The 20,943-nt window shown below is 40.3% G+C and overlaps 2 protein-coding genes and 1 long non-coding RNA gene across 4 annotated transcripts in view; 1 reads left to right on the plus strand and 2 right to left on the minus strand.

Moving 5' to 3' along the window:
• The window catches only part of Sugct (succinyl-CoA glutarate-CoA transferase), an 837,324-nt gene extending 824,608 nt beyond the window's left edge, over positions 1-12,716 (minus strand). The window contains exon 1 of one of the 2 annotated variants that reach the window (NM_138654.3): positions 12,560-12,686. In NM_138654.3, coding sequence (NP_619595.3) covers positions 12,560-12,653 — 94 coding nt within the window. In that variant the 5' untranslated portion in view covers positions 12,654-12,686. Of the gene's footprint in view, positions 1-12,559 lie in introns of both variants that reach the window. The other variant, XM_011244290.3, reaches the window with a different exon arrangement.
• On the minus strand, positions 631-3,699 carry Gm40826. The gene is made up of 2 exons (XR_873148.2): positions 2,630-3,699; positions 631-1,773 (listed from the first exon to the last, which is right to left on the minus strand). It is a non-coding gene; the product is annotated as a predicted gene, 40826 (long non-coding RNA).
• Positions 12,717-13,333: 617 nt separating the features above from the next.
• Positions 13,334-17,033, plus strand: Mplkip (M-phase specific PLK1 intereacting protein). The gene is made up of 2 exons (NM_025479.6): positions 13,334-13,741; positions 14,763-17,033. Exons 1-2 carry the CDS (start codon positions 13,406-13,408, stop codon positions 14,961-14,963), a joined length of 537 nt encoding a protein of 178 aa, NP_079755.1. The 5' UTR covers positions 13,334-13,405; the 3' UTR covers positions 14,964-17,033.
• The last annotated feature ends 3,910 nt before the right edge of the window (positions 17,034-20,943 follow it).

A 20,943-nucleotide genomic window follows, 5' to 3' on the forward strand; every position in this document is an offset into this window, starting at 1 on the left:
CACCACACCTAGCCTTTTAATAGTTAATTTTAAAGGTGGTGCATACCTTTAATCCTAGCACTTGGGAGTTAGAGGCAGGCAGTTCAAGAACAGCCTGGTCTACAGAGTGAGTTCCAGGACAGCCAGGGCTACACAGAGAAACCCTGTCTCGAACAACAAAATAAAACAAAACAAAAAGTTAACTTTATTATAAAATTAACCACAAAGTTCTAATGCTTAGATAAAACTTTGAATTAAAATAAGAAAAAAAAAAATCAAAGGGCCCAGAAAAGTGTCATGTAATCCCAGCAGTTGGAAGATGGAAGCAAGAGTATTGGAAGGCAAGTTCCTGCTTCAGAAAACAAATCAAGGATGCCACACAGTGGTGCAAGACTGGAAAACCAGCAGGCTGTAGCAGGCCTGCACAGACGCTTGAGTAGCCTTGGGTTCTAGACAGTGTGCTCCAGGCCAGATGGACTACACAGTGAGACCTGTATCCCGAATAGTACAAAGTAGCATCAAGTGTCTCCTGCTGTGCAGCCTCTGCAGTATTTTTATAAATACTGCCACTTTGAAGATTTTAGCAACCAGTAGCTTTGCACACATAAGTAGCATCAAAAGGGTTTTATAATATTACAATAGACCACTTTATTAAAGATTTGACTGGTCATTAAAGTTTATTTGTGACGCCAAATTAACAGATCTTCTTACAATCATTTTGAAACATACACAGCATAATGCACAAGAAAACCGAACCAGCAGTGTACACACTCGTATCTGCAATCAAACAAGGTAATCTTCATCTTTCTTGTTATACAGGAAATGAGTATCCATTTGGCAATATATCCCCCCCTTTTTTTTTGCTTTTTATTGTTGATTTCACTGATTAAAAAAAAAAACAAATATACTGGCAAAGTGGTATCTAATATTGCTGACCACATGAAGGATATGATATGATTTAAGGAGAAAATGCACATTAGCTGAGCTTAAATCAGGTATGAGTTAGTGTTGTTATGGATTTAAAACTGATGAAGTAACAGTATTATTACATATGGTGCCTTCAAACAGAAACATTTATAAAACAAAGTTACCTATTAATATGCTGATAAAATATGTGAATGGTCTTGAAAGATCCTAACTGTGTTTGCCCTAGGAGTTCATAATTCAGTATACACCACTAAATGAGCAATGGGCCCTAGAGAGCATGACTACCAGTAGACCTGAGATAAGCTTTAGAAAGCGTACAAATAAAACTGAATGTATTATTAAAATTCGACTTGGGGAACAAGAGTTTAGCTCTAAGCACCCACACCAATGGCTTACAACAGCCTGTACCTCTAGCTCCAGGGAACTCACAGGCATGGTATCTCATGCCTGAATTCTCAGCACCTGAGAGGCTAGGGCAGAAGGACTGCCATGAGTTCAAGGTCAGCCTGATCTGCAGTTAATTCCATTCCAGCCTGGGATACAAAGGGAAACCCTGTCACTAAAGCACACCAAAAACACATAAACATCTCACTACCAGAAAAAGAAGCAAAAGGAGTAATTAATACATTTATTTTAAAATTCATTTTGATGAATACATGATCAAGGACAGTCAGTAAAATTATGAGGTTAGGAAAGGATAATTAGGCTAAGAGATCACACAATATACTATATCAATAACAGACAAGTGAAACCAGGACTTTAATCCCAGCACTCAGGAGGCATAGGCAGGATGCTCTCTGAAATTGAAGCTGGCCTGGTCTGCAGAGTGAGTTCCAGGACAGCCATGGCTACATGAAGAAACCCTGTCTTGAAAACAAACAAACAAACAAAGCAGACAAGTGAATACATAAATGAATAGGGAAGCAAGTATAATAAGAAAATTAAATATTACACAATGAAGAAATTTCAGTTGACTGAGAAATGTTAAATTATTGAAGATATAGTTGGGGAAACTGATTATACACATAGGAAAAAAGGGACTGTGCCTGTTCTTATTAATTGATTAAATTCTACATAGATTCAAGAACTAAATATCAATACAATTTAAATAGTTAAGGTGCTAGAAAAATGAAAGAAAATGTTTACACTTTTATTTGAGGAAAGCTTTTATTTTTCAAAAAGAAAAAGAAAAAAAATAAAGATAAAAAGATTGAAATTCAAGCAGTCATAAGGGAATAGTTCATAGTTGCAATAAATACCTTGGTAGATAGAGATAATGTGGTACAGTAAAAGATACTGGGAATAAAAGTAGAAGATAGAGGATATAGTCACAGATAAAAGCATTCTTAAGAATAAACATAAATGATTTCTACAATAAAACTTAGAGATCAGTGAGAAGAAACAACGGGAAATTAACAGTTAATGTAAAAATTTTCTGTAATGTAACAAAAAACATCTTGAGCAATTTCCTCTCTAATCAAAAAGATGAATATTATAACATTATTTTACCTCACCAGTTTGGAACTTTTAAAAGGTTGACAAGGTTATGGCTAAAGGAACACTTTCATATCATTTGGAATGACAATCAATAACCTTTTATGAAAACAACCTAGCAGTTTCTATAAAACTTTAAAATACTAATATTCACCCATTAACTTTTTCTGTATACAGAATTTAATTCACTCTCAGTAAAAGCTCCACAGCCAGGTGTGGTGGCACACACCTTTAATTCTGCACTTGGGATCCTGAGTCAGATAAATCTCTGTGAGGTCAAGTCCAGCCAGGGATACATAGGAGACCCTGTCTCAAAAAGAAGCAAACAAAAACCAAAACAAATCATTTTACAAATCTGCTAAGACATAGGCATAAATGTACCCATTGTGGAGGGCCTGGGGAGAGGGCTAAGTTGGTGAAGTGTTTGCTTTATAAACATGAAGACCTTAGTTTAGTAACTAGAAGCCACGTTAAGCTGAATGTGCTACCATGAACTTGTAATCCCAACACCAGATTGCAAGTGGAGGGAGGAAAATCCTTGGGGATCATTCATAAGCCAGCTAAGCCTCCCTGGAAAGCTCCAAGCCAGGGCATTGAGAGATCTTGTCTCAAAAAAAAAAAAAAAAAACAAAAAAACAAAAAAGCAAAAAAAACAAAAATAAATAAATAAATAAATAAACCCCCAAAAACTCAAGGACAGCTCCTGACTAATGACACCTCAGGTTGTCCTCTGTTCCCAACACCCTCTTATATATACATGAAGACATGCATGCACAAACACAACACACACACACACACACACATAAATACATTGCAGGAATTTTTGTCCTGCTTTGCATATTTTAAAATCAATTTTGCTAAAAAAAATACCTGTAAAAAATTAAATGATACATATGATTTATACAATTATATACTTGGGGAATCCCATTAAAGAGGAGGAGGAAGAATTGAAGGGGCTAGAGAAATCAAGGACACCACAAAAAAAAAAAAAAACCTCCTACAAAATCAACTGACCTGGGCCCCTCGGGACCCACAGAGACTGAACCACCAAGCAGAGAGCATGCATGGAAGGGACCTAGGCCCTCTGCACATGGAACAGCTGAGTAGCTCAGTCTTCACGTGGGACTCCTAAAAAGAGAGGGTCAGTATCTGACTCTGTTGCCTGCCGCTGGATCCCTTTCTCCTAACTGGGCTGCCTTGCCTAGCCACATAGGTGAAGTTGCACCTGAAAGACCCTCGAGGGGAGACCCTCACTCAGACACTCAAGTCCCGGGACAGCCGCGTACCCAAGAAGACACTGAGACCATACATAAAATGTAGAAGGCAAGATTTAATAAAGCAGCGACATGAAAGCACACAGACCAGAGCTCTGGGGTCGAAATAAAGCAGCAACATGAAAGCACACAGAGCTCTGGGGTCGAAACTCATACACCTTAGCACAGGGTAGAGGAGTCTCGACGGTCAGCCAGAATTTTTCACAGGCTTATATAGTAAAACTCAAAGGGGGAGAACTGGGCAGGGAAAGTACAAGTTTACATCACTAGGGAGTTCTGCCAAAGGAATCTACGTAACTAAGGAGTCATGTCCTATCAAGGAATCTACGTAACTAAGGAGTCATGTCCTATCAAGGAATCTACGTAACTAAGGAGTACCTGGTTCATTTTGAGGTTGTTTCAGGAGGCCTTTATCTCAAAAATGTTCTTGGAACAGTTTTTAGTTGGGAGGGTTCGAACTTTAGGGTGAGGAGTTTTGGGGTGAAAAGTTTAGGAGTGTTCCGAGAACAACCTCTAGATGGGAGGGGGTGGGCTCCGAGGTAAAAAGTTCATGTTCTCACAAGAGGCCAGTAATTTTTCATTCTTCACACCTAGTCCTTCTATAAGGTGATATGCCAAGGTTAGTTGACATCCATGGGAGTACTCCTGTTTTCAGAGGAGAAAGAACAGAAGGGAGGATGTGGGGATAGAGGAGGTGAGAGGGAGGAACTGGGAGCAGAGGAGTGGGGGAGGTGGGTCAGGGATTTAATGTAAATTTAAAAATAGATAAATATTCTATGCTGCAAGGAAAAAAGAAAGGAAAGAAGGGAGAATGAAAAGGTAGAAAGGGAGAGGAAAGAATGAAGGAAAGAAAGAAAAGTGTGAGGTAGGATAATGGGATATTCCAGTCCAACAGAATACAAGAAGCTCCTTTAAACAGGCTCAAGACGTGGTCCTACTGCTATTAGTTTACTAAATCGACATAGTATCACATTACTCTCTAATTCCATATGTCTATGCCCATACATTAGTGCAGCTCTCGGAACTATGATACTCACAACTGATCAAATAAAGAGAGTGTCAGTGGAGAACACACAAGTGGGGCACTTTTAGTATACACACACATAGAGACACACAAAGAGAAGATGGGGAGTGCATGTATTTAGTGTACACACACACACACACACACACACACACACACAGGCACGGTCTCAGGAACCACCACAGAAGTGGGGCCATGGAAAGACTGTAAGAGTGAGAAATCAGGGAAAGCCAGAGCAAAACTATCTTCTGGACATGAAAGCACTGAAGAGTTCATAGCAGATGTGGGTGCCTGCACAAGAGCAAGACATTCTATCATGAAGTGGGGAAGACCTCCAGAGCATGCATACTTAGCTGACGAGTTGCTGACAGTTCATGGCTTCTGGGGGAGGGAGAATCAGGTGTTTTGTTTTTTTTTAAGGGTGTGGCCCCTACTATATTGACTATGCACCATTGCCACAGTGTGAGGCAGCATGTAGTGGCTATTCCTGGTTGTCAACTTGACTATATCTGGAATGAATTACAATGTAGAATTGGAAGGCTCACCAGTGACCCTAATCTGGAGGCTGGGAGATAGAAATTTCTGACCTGGATCTTGGTATGGAGATCTTGAGACATAGTGACTATGGATTCCAGAAGATTAAGACAAGGAGATCTCTGAGTTCAAGGTCATCTGGAATTAAAGGTGTGGTGGCACACACCTTTAATCTGGGCTACACATTCTGCTGGAAATATATAAGAACATTGGAAGAAGGAAGGCTCTCCCCTCTCCCTCTCTCCCCCTCCTCCCTCTCTCCCCCTCCTCCCTCTCTCTCCCTCTCTCCTCACTCTCCCCTCTCTCCCTCTCGCCCCTCTCGCCCCTCTCCCCCCTCTCCCTCTCTCCCCTCTCTCTCCTTCGCCTGCTTGCCATGTGGAACTGAGCAACTGCTAGATCCTTGGACTTCCATTCACAGCTGCTATTGACCACTGTTGGGATGGACTGCAGACTGTAAGTCATCAATAAATTCCTTTACTATATAGAGACTATCCATAAGTTCTGTGACTCTAGAGAACCCTGACTAATACACAGCACAATTTGTATTCACAAGGTTATAAGAGAAAGGGAAGATGAGGAGGGAGAAGAAGGGAGGGAAGAGGTAGGGAAAGGAAGGACAGAAGAAGATGGGAGGAGAAGAGGAAGAAAGGGAGGAGAAAATGAGAGGGGAGGAGAGACACACAAGAGAAGGAGGAAGAGAAAGAAGACCAAAAAAAGCTGGGAGGGGTTGGAGATAGAAGATCAATCTGGAAAAAGTTAAGGAGCAAATATGTAACAACAATTAATAAAAAAAAGTTATAAATTTGAAAGAAAACAAGGAGGGCTATATGGGAGGGCTTGGAGGGAGGAGATAGAAGGGGGCATAATAGAAGGACATCATAATTTCAAAAATAATTTAAAATATGTTATATGAAACTCTCAAAAATATTATATCCAAAAGAATATTAAGTCCTTATTTCACATAGCATTGCACATGTGTAGCTCAGAAGAATATACAAAGGAAAGGGACTGCATTGAAGAAGTGTGAGGACCGATGTACGTGAGATAGAGGGCTTTGTTATTTGGTTCAGTGGCTAACTCTGAAGAGCAAGAGAGGTGTGTAGAGATACTTTGTGTATAAAGGGTTATGGATCTCCCCAGAGTCTTCAAATGGTAAAGGTAAAAATTAACATTTCACAGGGCCTTTAGAGTTTGGGGGGGATGGGGAAGCAGCAAGGAGCTTGTTTCTAAGGAAAAAGATTGGTACTGAGGTAGCCTAGCCATATTCACATGGTAAATGCCTTAGAACTTTTAATAGATATTATCAAATTACCTACCAGAAAGATTACATTTATACATGCTTGCACCAGCAGTGTACAAACATAGTGTTAAAAAAAAGAAAGCCAGGTGTAGTGGTGCATGCCTTTAATCCCAGCACTCGGGAGGCAGAGGCAGGCAGATTTCTGAGTTCGAGGCCAGCCTGGTCTACAAAGTGAGTTCCAGGACAGCCAGGGCTATACAGAGAAACCCTGTCTCGAAACCGACCATCCCCCCCAAAAAAAAACAAAAACAAAAACCAAAGATAGTGTCTTCAATCATCTAACATAATCCTAAATAACATTTTAATTTGGGGGGGGGTTGTTTTTATTTGTTATAAAATGGACAGTTAAAATGCTACTGTCTGAATACTATTGTTATTAGTTTATACGTGGAATATTTTCATATCTTTTTTATAAATTCCTCTTGGCTGTTTTCTCATATTTCAAAAAGCACCTTGATCTTTTTATTGGTTTATATAATTTGGGTAGAAAGCTATTAACCTTTAGCTAGTCATGGTGATGTGTGCCTTTAACTCCTGCACTGACGAGGCAGAGGCAGACCTGTAAGTCTGAGACCAGACTACAAATGGAAAGCTCTAAGCTACCCAAGGCTCCACAGTAAGATCCTGTTTCAAAAAAATCTAATAACAACCTTTTAAACCAGCCATTATTTAATAGAAGTACATAATGCAAAGGTGTAGTTTTCGCAGAGCCAGATTATACCATTTATAATTTGTTTGCCCATTTAAAATTCTTCTGTTTCCTAGAAGAACTGTTTGGTTTTCCTATTAAAACATCAAGTAGTTGCTTCTTGGATAAAAGTTCAGTATTTCTCTTGCTTATGTAATTTTTACGTTTTATGCAAAAAGGTTGTATTTGCTTGTTCTCTGCTGCTATAACAGAAAACATAGACTGGGTGATTTATTTAAAAGGGGATTTATTTCTCATAATTTAAGAGCTAGGACTTCCAAGAGTGCACACTGCCTCCATGTAGTCTTTGTGTTCTGCTCCCCATGGCAGAAAACAAAAGGACAAAGGGCAATAGTAACAGGGATGACAAAGGTGAGCTTGCTTTTAAATCAAACCACCCTAGCAATAGCTAACTTAGAATCATGTTAATCCATCATGAGGGCTGAGTCCTCAACCCAAACATCTTTTAAAAGCCAACATGATTATAGTTGTAATTAAACTTTTACTTGTGTTTTGGAGGGGACACTCAAATGATAGAATCACATGTGTACCATTTTATAACAGAGACTACAAAGATATAGATTCCAATGACATTCCAATGTCATCTGCTCATTTAAAGTAATCTTCTAGTGTTAGTTTCTTGAAACATGAGTCATACTTCTAATTCAGACTCCAGCCCAGGCTGCAGCAGCCCATCCCTCTCACCCTAAGAAACTGTCTGTGAATCTCTGCTAAGACTTACATGTTCTCACCCGAGAAACTGAGTTTACAAGCGTTGGTAATGGCCATGAATATGCTCTGGTCTCTCTCTGCCTCTTGCTAGGGAGCCAGAGAGCCTGGCTGCAGGCTTGTACTGTGAAGTCCCATACTTCCTCAGAGACCTATAAGAAGAGACACCCACTCCTGCCTCATGAGCCTGATTCTGTTACAGAGTACCCATCATGTTTTCTGTCTCTAAGCTCTCTCAAGAGCCATGCTGATATCTATCTATTCATGGCATTTATAGTCCTTTCTATTAAACTTCTTACCCTCAACAAGTCCATCTCAGTGTTCCTTCAAACCTCACGTCTAGACCTTTCAACTTTTACCTCTTTATATAGAACTATTTCTGTAATGATTTTTATTAATTTCACTGGAGACTTCTGTTGGTGTAACCATATTAATCTGGAAAGAAGTAAATATGTATAACATGTTTCTCTTGTGCTTAATCACGTGCTTGAGATTAATCAAATGAAAAGGGAGACTGAGAAAGATGGTTCAGTGGTTAGGAGCACTGGCTGCTCTTCCACAGAACCAGGATTCAATTCTCAGCACCCACATGGCTGATCACAACTGTCTATAACTCCAGTTCCAGGGGATCCAACACTCTCACATAGACATACATGCAGGCAAAACCACATAAAATAAGTAAATCTCAGAAAAGAAAAAAAATGGGGAATAAATTTTAACAAAGCAATGTTTTTTAAAAGTTCCTTTAAATCTGCCTTGCTTTGTCAGTGGAAATATTATTAAAGTGATTTACTGTGTTGGAAGCAGATTCACTCCTTCCTATTAAGGAATGACCTAATCTCATATTCATTCACTTCTTAGTAGCCTACTGTCCTTAACATGACAGCTAACAGGCAGCACTCCAAGGAAAACAGTATGAAAACCATCAGGAAGTATGAAGTTAAAGATTATGCTTTCCCAAGAGGAATTATGCCCTAAGTATTCTCCATGTATAGTAATTGTTTACTATGTTCTCTTAAACAATTTTTCTCTATAATTAACTTTTAATCTATATATGCATTTCTGAAAGTAAACATGAGATTTCTCTTTTTTTTTTCTTTCTTTTTTGGATTTTTGTGACAGGGTTTCTCTGTATAGCCCTGGCTGTCCTGGAACTCACTCTGTAGACCAGGCTAGCCTCGAACTCAGAAATCCACCTGCCTCTGCCTCCCGAGTGCTGGGATTAAAGGCGTGTGCCACCACGCCCGGCTAAACATGAGATTTCTATAGCAGATATCAGTTCTGAGTAACATCGAGAAATGTACCATATCCCCGCACCTAATACCTCACAGTTAACAAACACAATACAAATAAAATAGTTAGACCTATTCTTTACAGGGATTGAACTATAGGAAAAGGCCCCCAAAATTATGAATCTAGGAGTTTGTGCAGGATGACAACCCAGCATCTACCTTCTTCTGATAAATGGGAGCATTTAAATACTCTTTGGGGGGAACCCTACACCATGGGATATAAATCGCCTTTCCAGGGGGACAGAAGCTGAGTTTGCAGTCCTGGGAATGCATCCAAGCCTCTTGGTTTATATCCCTTTAAATATAAACTCATACTTCTACCTAATCAATCATTGTTTAACTTCCATGGCTTGTCCTTTAACCCAGTTTCCATTTAGAAAGCCCTAACAACACAGAAACATGAAAATATTTACTTCTTGCAGACAGTAAAACTAAACAAAGTATCAATGCATGAAGCACTATTACTGCCATTTACCTAAACTGGGGATGTTCTGGGAATTCCTCAAAGGAATCTCAGAGTTGCTTTGCAGGATGGCAAAGTAAGAATACAAGGTGAGCAGAATTCTGGGTCCCCAATCTCTATTTTAAACATTATTCTTCTGCTTTTATATATTGGGCTCTCAAGTAGATTTTTGTTGCTGTTTGCTTTGGAGATACGGCAATATGAAAGAAATGAAATTGCTATCCACTGACTGTAAACACACACACACACACACACACACACACACACACCATAGAAACACCCCTTAGGTAACCTAAATAAACATTACAACCTTATAGAAACAAGCCAACCCTACTCACATTCATACTTGTTTATCTTGTTGCTCTCGTTTGCTTTAATCTCTACACTCCAAAATACATTATCACCACAGAGTTCTCAAGGACACAGAAAATTGCAGCATTGCTCATGTCTATGTACATCATGATAACTGTAGACCACACGTAAGCACTGGCAGCCTCTGCTTTGAGAGCACTGTAGTGTGCATACGCCTGTCTTCTAATGCTGGTTATCCCTACACTGGGCTGCAGTCCTTGTGCAGGAACCATGTCTATTCGCTAACTGAAATAGAATATTCCCTTTTCCCTCCCAGAGAACGCTACTATATATTCACAGTCATTGTTACAGTTCTTTAATTTTTATAGCTCCAGGAAGCACAACTAAATTTTTCTTTCCTCTCATGCTTTCACTAAAGTCACTATATAAATTTTCAATATAGGGTTCTTGGGCCCACCAGATCAGCCAGTCAGATTGCAAATTCCAGCCTAAAGTTTAGGAATATCCTAGATATAGCTATGATTCACAAGCTAAGAGTATACTTATAATCTGTAAATCCAAAAGAAGCTACACAGTAATTTTTGTTTTTGAGACAGAATCCCTCTCTTACACAGCTCTAGCCATCCTGGAACTCAGTTTGAAGATGAGGCTAGCCTTACACTTACAAAGATCCATTTGTCTCTACCTCCCAAATACTAGGATTAAAAGCATGTGTCACCATGCCTGCCTGCGTTCAAGATTTTTATGCTTTTTTAATTTCATTTTTCAAATGATTGTATTTCTAAGGAAAGAATACATAAAATTTAGAAGCCTAAATTCTGATCTTCTAGGTGAGTCTAAAAAAAAATTATTTAATTATTCTTGCCAAATTTTTCATTTGAAAGAAAAAAGTCTCTAAAGGGATTAACATTGGTCTTGAGTTTCACATAATTATTAAAGATTCAGTTTGGGACAATCATTGTCTACACTTTCAAATGCGCTGGGAAGAACACTGGCTTAATCTACCTGGCAACATTCCCCCTGTATTTCTTCTTCTCCCAGGTTTTTAGTGTATTGTGTGGATAGATTCCGGGGACTAGGAGTGCACTGATGCCCAACAGTAAAGAGCCCATTCTGCATGCACAGGCCCTGGATTCAGTTCCATTCTAGAAGCAGAATTCAAGTGAGAAGGTAATTCATATAGGGCAAGCTGAGACCCAATTCTGCATTATTTTCTGCCAGTTATAAAAATAATAATAAACATACTTTTGGTGCCTACCACCCCACTTCTCAGCTTCCTTCATAAGGCAGATTATTGACTCACTGACATGTATGTGTGAATAAATATACATTCATAAGTATGACTGCTCAAATGCTAGATTCTAAGCTAGACAAAGAAAAGATAAAACAGAAATTATGGCCAGTAAAGAACAATATAAATGTTAGATAAGCTGTAGTGTGCAGGCGCTAAAATATCATTACATCCTGATGATGACATTATCCCTCCATGATTATACAATTTGTCTTCAGAAATAAGAAATGTGGTCGAGCCTGGGTTATGTATTGAAACCTTGTCTCAAAAAAACAAACAAAGAACAAAACAACAAAATGAAGCAAAACAAAAAAAGTCGAACTGAATTATCCAAGAATATAGCAGGGGCATGAAAAAATTAAACAACCTCACCCCCCCCCATAAGCCCTTGTGTTTATGTCTCCATTAATAAAGAATAAAGCTGAGGATATACTCTATAGTTATGTCACCGAAGATGTCAGAGACTGAAGGCCAAAATGCTTCAGAAAGATGCTATGGATGAATGAAAACCTTAGGCCAGGCGCTGAAGAGATGACTCAGTGGTTAAGAGCACTTACTGCTCTTTCAAGAGGATTTGGCTCAGTTCCCAGCACTCACAAGGTAGCTCACAACCACAATTTTCTCCAGTTCCAGGAAATCTGATTCTTTTTTGATCTCCAAAGGCATCAGGTACGTTAAATGGTGCATGTGCATACACGCAAACAATACACTCACACACACAAAAATCTAAACCAATAACCCCCTCACATATCCACGGTCTAATGTGATGAGTCCTAAAATCCCAAGTTGATTTTAGTATCTGAAGGAGTTAGGGAAAGACCACAAAACTCTTCTACAGGAATGTCTAAGACAGGTATCTTATGCAGAAGATAGCATTTTTTAATTATCCCGTTTCTTTATAATTACAAGATTTTTAAGTTTGGGGTATGTTTTCGTGGGTTTTTTTTTCCCCTTTAAATTTCTGTTTCTACTTCCTAACCTCGTCAACTTCCATTTTACAAGAACGTAAACGCAGGGTTCAAGTCCAGCATTAATTACTACAGGCTCGCTTAAGTTTTCAAGGCAGCAGTCTGCTTTCTAAAACTCAGCTTTTGGCGGGAGGTGCTGTTTCCTAAGTTACCAAACCTTGGGGGATTAGAAGCCAGGGGTGGAAAAGAGAAGCAGGGCACGACCATGGCCATGAGCCCTGCGACAGGAGCCCCCGAGGCGCGAGCGCTCCCCTCAGGGAGCCCGAGCGCTCAGTGTCAGTAGGTACCTGACTGCGGGCGGCCGGTCCACAGCCCCCTCCCGCCGGCCAGGCCTCGGCCGGGTCTCCGAAAAGCCACCGCCCTGGCCAGCATCCACAGCATCGCCCCTCAACCCCAGCGAGAGCGCCCCGCGACCTCCCTCCTTGACCTTAGGCCCCCTCAGCCCCGCCCCCCCAGCCAGCCCGGCCCCGCCGCCAGCCCCGCCCCCTCCGCAAAGACCCTCCCCCTGGTCGCCCTCGCACTCTTCCCCGCCCACCACGCCCTCCGCTTCCGCCCAGGCCTCCACCTCAGTCTCACTCGGCCCCGCCCCCTTGGACGATCCTGTTCAACCGAGTCTCTCGCCTCACACCCTTCGGCCCCGCCTCTTGGCTCATGGCCCCGCCCCCGAATCCGGCTGACGCTTCACTCCTTGCTTCCCGGAAGCCTCCAAGACGGATGGCCCTACCCCTCTGATCCGCCCTCTTCGGAACCCGCACGCCCCTCTCCCACCCTCACAGCCAATAAGGCCTGATGATCGGTTTCCTCTCTTCCGCTTCCGTCTTCGTGTACTGGGGGTCTCCGGGAAGACCGTTGACGACTGTGCTCGTGCTGCGGCCGGAGATTTAGTTTCCCCTTTACAGTCTTTCCTCCTCTCAGACACGCCCACCATTCTTCCATTGAGTGACCTGTTTACCTGCCCTCTTGCAGAAACTTGGTGAGATCGGAACCTTTGTGCAGCCGGAACTAAGGTGCGGTAGTCCGCTGGGAGCCGGAAGGGTGTATAAATAGAGGAATACCAGTTTCCTTCTGGCGGTTGATCGCAGAGGTTCCGGTGAGGCGTTCGGCGTGTGAGCTCTGCGGCTTCGTTTCCTGATATGCACCGACCGAATTTTCGACCCCCAACTCCTCCGTACCCCAGCCCGGGGATAGGAGGTTGGGGTGGCGGAAATAACTTCCGGGGTGCCCTGGGCGGGGGGCCGCGGCCGCCCTCCCCGCGGGACGGGTACGGGAGTCCGCACCACACTCCGCCCTGCGGGCCCCGGGCTAGGCCGTACGGGAGCAGCCAGTCTCCGCGGCACGGCGGCAACTTCTCGGGGGCCCGCTTCGGGTCTCCGTCCCCGGGCGGCTACCCAGGCTCCTACTCCAGGTCCCCCGCGGGGTCCCAGCATCAGTTCGGCTACTCCCCAGGGCAGCAGCAGACCTACCCCCAGGTAAAGACAATAGCTAGCGTTTGCCGAACTCTTCCTGTGATGGCAGACGTGATACGAAACATTCCCTTTCCGTGGATTGTTTAATCCTCCGATACTACGTTGGCCCAGTTTTGCAGATGAGTAACCTGAGGCGTAAAGAAATTATCTAAGACTACCATAAGTGGCGGAGCTCTAGTTCTCTGTCCACAGAAACTGCTCTCAGCCAGCATACCACATTCGTATACAAACTTCTTTAATCCTCCATTTCTTCTCCCACCCACCCCCAGAGGTTTTTATTTGGTTTTGGGTTTTTTGTCATTTATTTCAGTGAATTGTCCTGGATTCCTAGGGGGAGGACAGTAAATGATTCCCTATTGTGTAGTATGGCACCTCTAGACTGTAGTCTACTGCCATTTTCCTACAGATGTCCCTCCCTTGTTTTTGCATCCTTGCTTTTTTTAAAAGAAACAATTATTTTATTTCGAGCCATATTTATACCTACTCAAAGTTCTCTTGAAGGAAAAATAGAAAATTTGAAATTGAGGAAACTTCCCCTCTTCTCCATGAGTGAATACAAGACAGGAAGTAGCTAACAACTTGTATCTCGGTGGTTTTGCAAAATTGAATATGCTCACCCATATGAATCCTTATGAGTTGGAGTTAATAAGAATAGAAAATTTTCATGCAATATAAAAGTTCTAGAAATTTGAAGCCTATCAGGTTAAAAAGTAAGTTTCCAAGAAGTGAATACAGTGAACCACTGCTTGTACTGGGTTTATTTGTATTTAATAGCTGCAGGGTTGGTTATCACATTAGAAACTGAAAGGTTTTAAGATGATAGCAGACATTTCTAAAAGAGAAATATACAATTGGTTTTAGTAATTTTTAAAAGCACTAGATTAAAGAAATTTGCAACTGAATATATTGGGTTTCAATTGACAACTTTTAATGTGATTCCCCACTAATATTAAACTAGAGGAGAAAGTACCAGTTATCTCTTACTAGATGTTTTTATTTTTAACTGATGATTTTTTTCCTAAAGGGTTCTCCAAGGACATCTACACCATTTGGATCAGGGCGTGGTAGAGAAAAAAGAATGTCTAATGAGTTGGAAAGTTATTTTAAGCCTTCAATGCTTGAAGACCCTTGGGCTGGCCTAGAACCAGTGTCTGTAGTGGATATAAGCCAACAGTACAGCAATACGCAAACATTCACAGGCAAAAAAGGAAGATACTTTTCTTAATATTTCTGAAATTCACCTGGAAGCTTCATGTGTCAGGAACATCCTGGACAGAACTTTTACTTGTGTAAAAGAGTTGAACCCAAGGATGATGACTTTGAATAATGATTAGCAGACCTTTGGTATATCTCCAACTTTATCAAGTGTTGATAACAGCGGAAATGATAGGACAATTTACAGTATTTAGCTATCTGGGAGTGTGTATCATAGAACACAGTTTTCATATTTGACATTTCCAATATAACAGACATTTGTTTTTTTCAATGTTTTAAAATAAAACGTTTTTTGTCTTCCTAATTGTGATTTTTGTGAATATGTAGAATTGCTAAAACAATGCTTCAGTAATCACTTAGACTTTGAGGGTAAATGTTTTGCAAACTATTTTTTAATGAAATGACAAGCTATCTTAGACAGTTTTCTATATATTTATTAATAGAAAATAGTTCTACATCCATTTTTTTGTATTTTTGTTAAGATATTGAAACTTAAAATCACTGGAAGTCACTTAATATGATTTATACTTCTTTATTCACAAAAGGCCAGAATAAACTATATATATGCAGTTCAGTGCTCTGCCCAAATTTCTCTATATTTGGAGCATTGTAGGCTTACTTTCTCTTGAAGCAAAAGAAGGTGGTATGTTGATTTTCATTGTGATAAAATGCCAAAGGAAAACCAAGGAGGGACTTTGGTTCATAGTTTCTAAAGTTCCAGTGGAAGTTCAGCTGGATCTATTAGTTGGTCTTGAGGTGAATCAAAATATGTCTGCGGATATGGCAAAAGCTGTTCACCTTTGGCAACCAAGCTGCAGAAAGACAGGAGGAGGCCAGGGATAAGAGGAGCCTTTCTAGAGCAACTTTGCCTGTCTCTACCTCCCAGTGATAACATCATGTGACCCATTAAGGTATTAGTCCACTTAGGAAGTAAATACCCTGACAATCTCATCACTTCCCTGTGACCAGACAAGCCTTCAACACATGACCCATTTGGGCAGACACTTCATATCCATACCACAACAAATGACTAATAGTAATCTCAAATGACTTCCATGACAACGAAATAAATATATATTTGACTCCATCAAACCAAAGAAGACAAATGATAATGCAAGTTTACTGTGTCTGAGACAGTAAGGCCTAATTATCTTGACTCATAGACACATTTTTTTAATATTTTTTATTAGATATTTTCTTTATATACATTTCAAATGCTATCCCGAAAGTTCCCTATACCCTCCCCCCAGCCCTGCTCCCCTACAAGAAGCTCACTCCAGCTTCTTGGCCCTGGTGTTCCCCTGTACTGAGGCATATAAAGTTTGCAAGAGCAAGGGGCCTCTCTTCCCAGTGATGGCCGACTAGGCCATCTTCTGCTACATATGCAGCTAGAGACACGAGCTGTGGGGGTACTGGTTAGTTCATATTGTTGTATGGACACATTTCTAATCTGAGGAAGAGTTCTATGAACTTTAGCTTACTTTGCCTGGCTGGAGTACAAGGAAAGGGATGCTATGTATATATACCTGTATTAATAGAGCTAAAACTTGGAGGAGTATTCCTGAGTTATTTAAAGTCAAGTCTTGAACAGTACAGTATGTTTAAAAAAATTGTCGACATTCTCCAAAAGGAAAATGAAATGGCCATTCCACCTAGGTAAGCCATAACTATTTGTTATTGGGGTGGGGACCCACTGGAAGGATTTTATGCAAATAAAACCTCCACTGGAGCCAGAGCTTTGAAACTTTTCTACTAGTTATTAGCTAGATATCCCAGTTTTATCATGTAAAATGAGGAAATTCATAGTACTTGTCTTCATTTAACCCTATATTCTGAGTTTTTAGAATACTGCCTATAAAATAACGGGCACTAAGTAAATGTTTAATCAATACATGAATTCTGGTTGTAACTGTTATATTGCTCTGCCTAGTCTCATGTGTAAAGGGGTTAATAGAGGGATGTTATGTGGCTATTTGAAAGAAAACGTCCATACTCAACATCTTGGGTTTTTTTCCATATATTTTATATTTGATACTTATTGAAATTCATAAATAAAAAATAACACTTGAAAACAATTACTAAACAGTCTCTTAGAAAGTATGTTATTAGCAAAAATGAAAAAATTAAAGCCAGACACAATTTTACATGGCTGTAATCGCAGCTACTCCAGAAGCTGAGCTGACTCGATTATGAAGTCAAGCCAGCCTGGGCAATAATGAAGTTAGGGAAAGTTTTATGTGTTGCATTTGTACCATGTTTGGAAGACATTCAAATACAACCTAATGTTTCATTTTTAAATTCTGTTAACATCTACTTTCAGGGGTCTATCTAACCTCTGACTTTTTAAGAAAAAAAAAAAACTTTGTCCTCAGCAAAACTGCATACACTATTAGTCATGTATTCAGAATTAGGTTTTTAATGGAGTTTTGCTTAGTTTTTGCATTGAGATAAGCTATGTAATCCTGGTTTACCTGAAACTCACGATGTAGGTCAGGCCAGCCTTGAACTCAAAAAGAGATCTGCCTGCCTTTGCCTCCATAGTGCTGGGAGTGTGCCACCACACTGTATATTTTAAGAAGGGTTCTTGAGCTGAGCTTAATGGTGCATACCTTTGATCCCAACCCTTCAGATGTCAGGTGAATTTCTAAATTTGAGGTCAGCCTAGTCTATATAGTGAAGTCTGGGACAGCAAGAGCTACATAGTGAGACCCTTAGTAAAACAAAAACAAGAAAGAAAAGCTGAATAACTTTTTAGAAAAATGTATAGACCTTTACATCTCATAAATGGGTTTTAAACAAGAGTATAGTCTATATATTAGCATTGTCTCTAAATGAGATTATGAATTCTTTTGAGGTAACGTTCCAAGGGATAGGTAGGCATGATAATTTACGAAAATCCAAATTCAGATTCTTAATTCCCAAAACCCTACATCATACCCTTAGATGAACTTAAGATGCCTGTGATCAAGGGAATAACAGCCATTTCCTTATTAATCTTTATCACATTTTACAAAAGAAAAAGCAAGATTTGTTTTCCAAAAATGTACCCAACAATATTTCAAGTCCCATATGTTCTTACAGAGTATTTTGCTGCTTCCCTATCGTGAGAGTGGGTCTTGAACTTTATCAAACATTTCCTACTGTCTTGGTTAAAGGAGTATCACAATTTAATTTTTTTTACTATGAGTAAAATGTGTTCATTCCAGCTGTTACATTGCATATGGAAATGTTCAGAATTCAGATGTTTTGTCAAGTAAAGGAGATGGGAGTGTTGGTTTAATGATGTTTGTCTTTTTTTTTTTTTTTTTTTTTTTTGGCCCTTATTTTAAACACTAGTTTTCAAAGTTAACAGCCATAGTCACCCTACTGTGCTTTTATAGTTACTCTTCCTGCCCAGCCACATTTCTGTTTTGTTAGCCGGCTGTCTCCTAGATGTCCTTCCCAGCTGTGATGACCCTTTTAAAATTCTACATCTAAATGAGAATACAGTATTTATGCTTTCCTCGTTTCACTACTTAATGCCATTCAGAAGATTAGGTGTGCTTGTAATCCCAGCACCTGGAAAGCAGAGACAGTTGGATCTCTTGAGGCCAGCTTGGGCAGCCAGAGCTACATAATAAGACTCCATCCAAAAAACCAAAAACCTATCCAGGCTCACCCATTTTGCCACAAATGACAGGATTTCATGGGGTTTTGTGACTGAATAAATATCTTGCTAGTGTGTATATGTCACAGTTTCTTTAGCCATTCTTCATTTTGGTAAAAACCTAGATAGACCAGTTTCATATTTTTACTATTCCTAGGAAGTTGGATAAATGGATTCTAACTTTTTAAATCAAGGATACTTATTTAATCTGGGGTTGCATACATGTGCCATGGTGCAAATGTAGAGGTCAGGGGACAACTTGGGGGACTTGATTCTCTCCTATGTGGGTTCCAACTCGGATTATCTGGCTTGAAGACAGCCGTCACCTGCTCAAGCCACCTTACTGGCCCCATTGAATCTGAAGTTTAATTGTGAAATCAAAAGACTTAAAATAGCGAGTTCAACAGACTATGAACCTACAAAAGAGGCTAACAGAATATGAGGGGCTGGAGAGATGGCTCAGCAGTTATGAGCACTGGCTGCTCTCACAAATGTGGGCTTCATACCCAGCATGTATATAGCAACTCACAATCCTCTGTAATTGTAGAGTAGTGGCTCTCAACCTTCCTAATGCTGTAAACCTTGAATACAGTTTCTCACGTTGTGATGACCACACACACACATATAAAATTATTTCATTACTACTTTATAACTGTAAGTTTGCTAGTTATGAATTGTAATGTAAATATCTGATATACAGGATGGCTGATATATAGTTCCCATGAAAGGGTCAGTTGATCCTCCCAAAGTGGTTGCAACCCACATGTAGAAAAACACTGCTTTATCTGATCATATACTCATGCAGGCAAATTCAACAAGTCTTAAAAGAAAACCAGAGATCTTAAGCATTCTGCCTCAAGTTCTGCTTATTCACCCAGCTTCTGATACCAACAGATATGTGCTATTTTTAAATATGGTCAGAGAAGCTTCTTATTACAGAGTAGAAGTTAATGTAGAGATCCATTAGCTATTCAAGTGCTGAGAATAAGGGTCTGTGACTACTTATCAGCTATAGATAGAATATGTGTAGTATCAACCAAGTTCCCAAGGCTCAAGAACACTGAGGAAAATGGAGAAAGGATTTAAAATCAGAACGGAAGGAGAGTGTGAGACACTGATCTCTGGACATGGCATAGCTGCTACATGCATGAATTTATTACAGTGTGGATACCAGTGTAAGATAAAGAATAAAATTGTAGCATTGGAGCTGGAGAGAAGGCCCACTGGAAGAGCATTGGTTGCTCTTCCATGCCATCGCTGGGATTCTTTTCCCAGCAGCTATGTGGCTTATAACCAGATGTTTTTCCAATCCCATGGGACCCTAAGCCCTCTGTTGGCCTCCACCAACACTTCATTCACTGTGAGTGTGTTTGTACAGGCAAAACACCCGTGCACTTAAAATTCCACCTGGGGGAGTGGGGAGGGCTCTGGGTACTTCACTCAGCTGAGGGGCTAATGACAGTTGATGACTAGTGAGGGAATGAAATTATAGATAATGATAATGGAGGATACAAAATACAAAACTTTGAAAAGTCACTTTTTTGAGGGGCAGGGTTTAGTAGGTTCCCCAAATCTCAGTGTAAGACTTCACATAAGTATGCATAATTGGACTTACTGAATTAAAAGCAACTTTTAAGAGACATGAAGATAAGAGATGGAAGGAAAGTGATGGGAGCTAGCAGGGGATGGATAAAAACCAAGATATAGTATACCATGTATGAGATTGTCAAAAGTAAGTTTTTCTCTCTTCAGTCTACCTGTTACTGTTTACAAGAAGTAAGAGGAGGAAAGAAAATTTGGTTGACCTTTGGATTGGTGTTGACTTTAAAATAAAACACCAAAGCCTGATTCATAAAAGAGAGTTGGAAGTTGGACCTCACAGAAATATCTGCTTCATCTGGGTAGTGGTGACACATGCCCTTAATCCCAGCACTCAAGAGGCAGAAGCAGGCAGATTTCTATGAGTTTAAGGGCCAACCTTGTCTACAGAGTGAGTTCCAGGATAGACAAAGCTACATACAGAGAAACCCTGTCTGAAAAAAACCAAAATGAACAAAAGGAAAAATAACATACTCTGCTCAGTGAAAGATGCTTAAGAAAATGAAGACAGTTGGAGATAGTAATACATGCCTCTAAAGGCAGGGGTGGGAGGATGATCCTTGTGAGTTTGAGGCCACTCTGCTCTACACGTCAATTTCCAACCAGGGCTACATAAGCAGTCTCAATCGAACAGAATCGGAGGTCAAGCCATGGGCTAGAAGACACTTTCAAAACAACAGTGTACCATTGCATACCTATTACAATGTCAAAAAGGAAATACTGATGACATGCTGGCCATGGTGTA

The sequence above is a fragment of the Mus musculus genome, chromosome 13 (assembly GCF_000001635.26).
Source record: "Mus musculus strain C57BL/6J chromosome 13, GRCm38.p6 C57BL/6J".
In the NCBI taxonomy this organism is placed as follows: domain Eukaryota; kingdom Metazoa; phylum Chordata; class Mammalia; order Rodentia; family Muridae; genus Mus; species Mus musculus.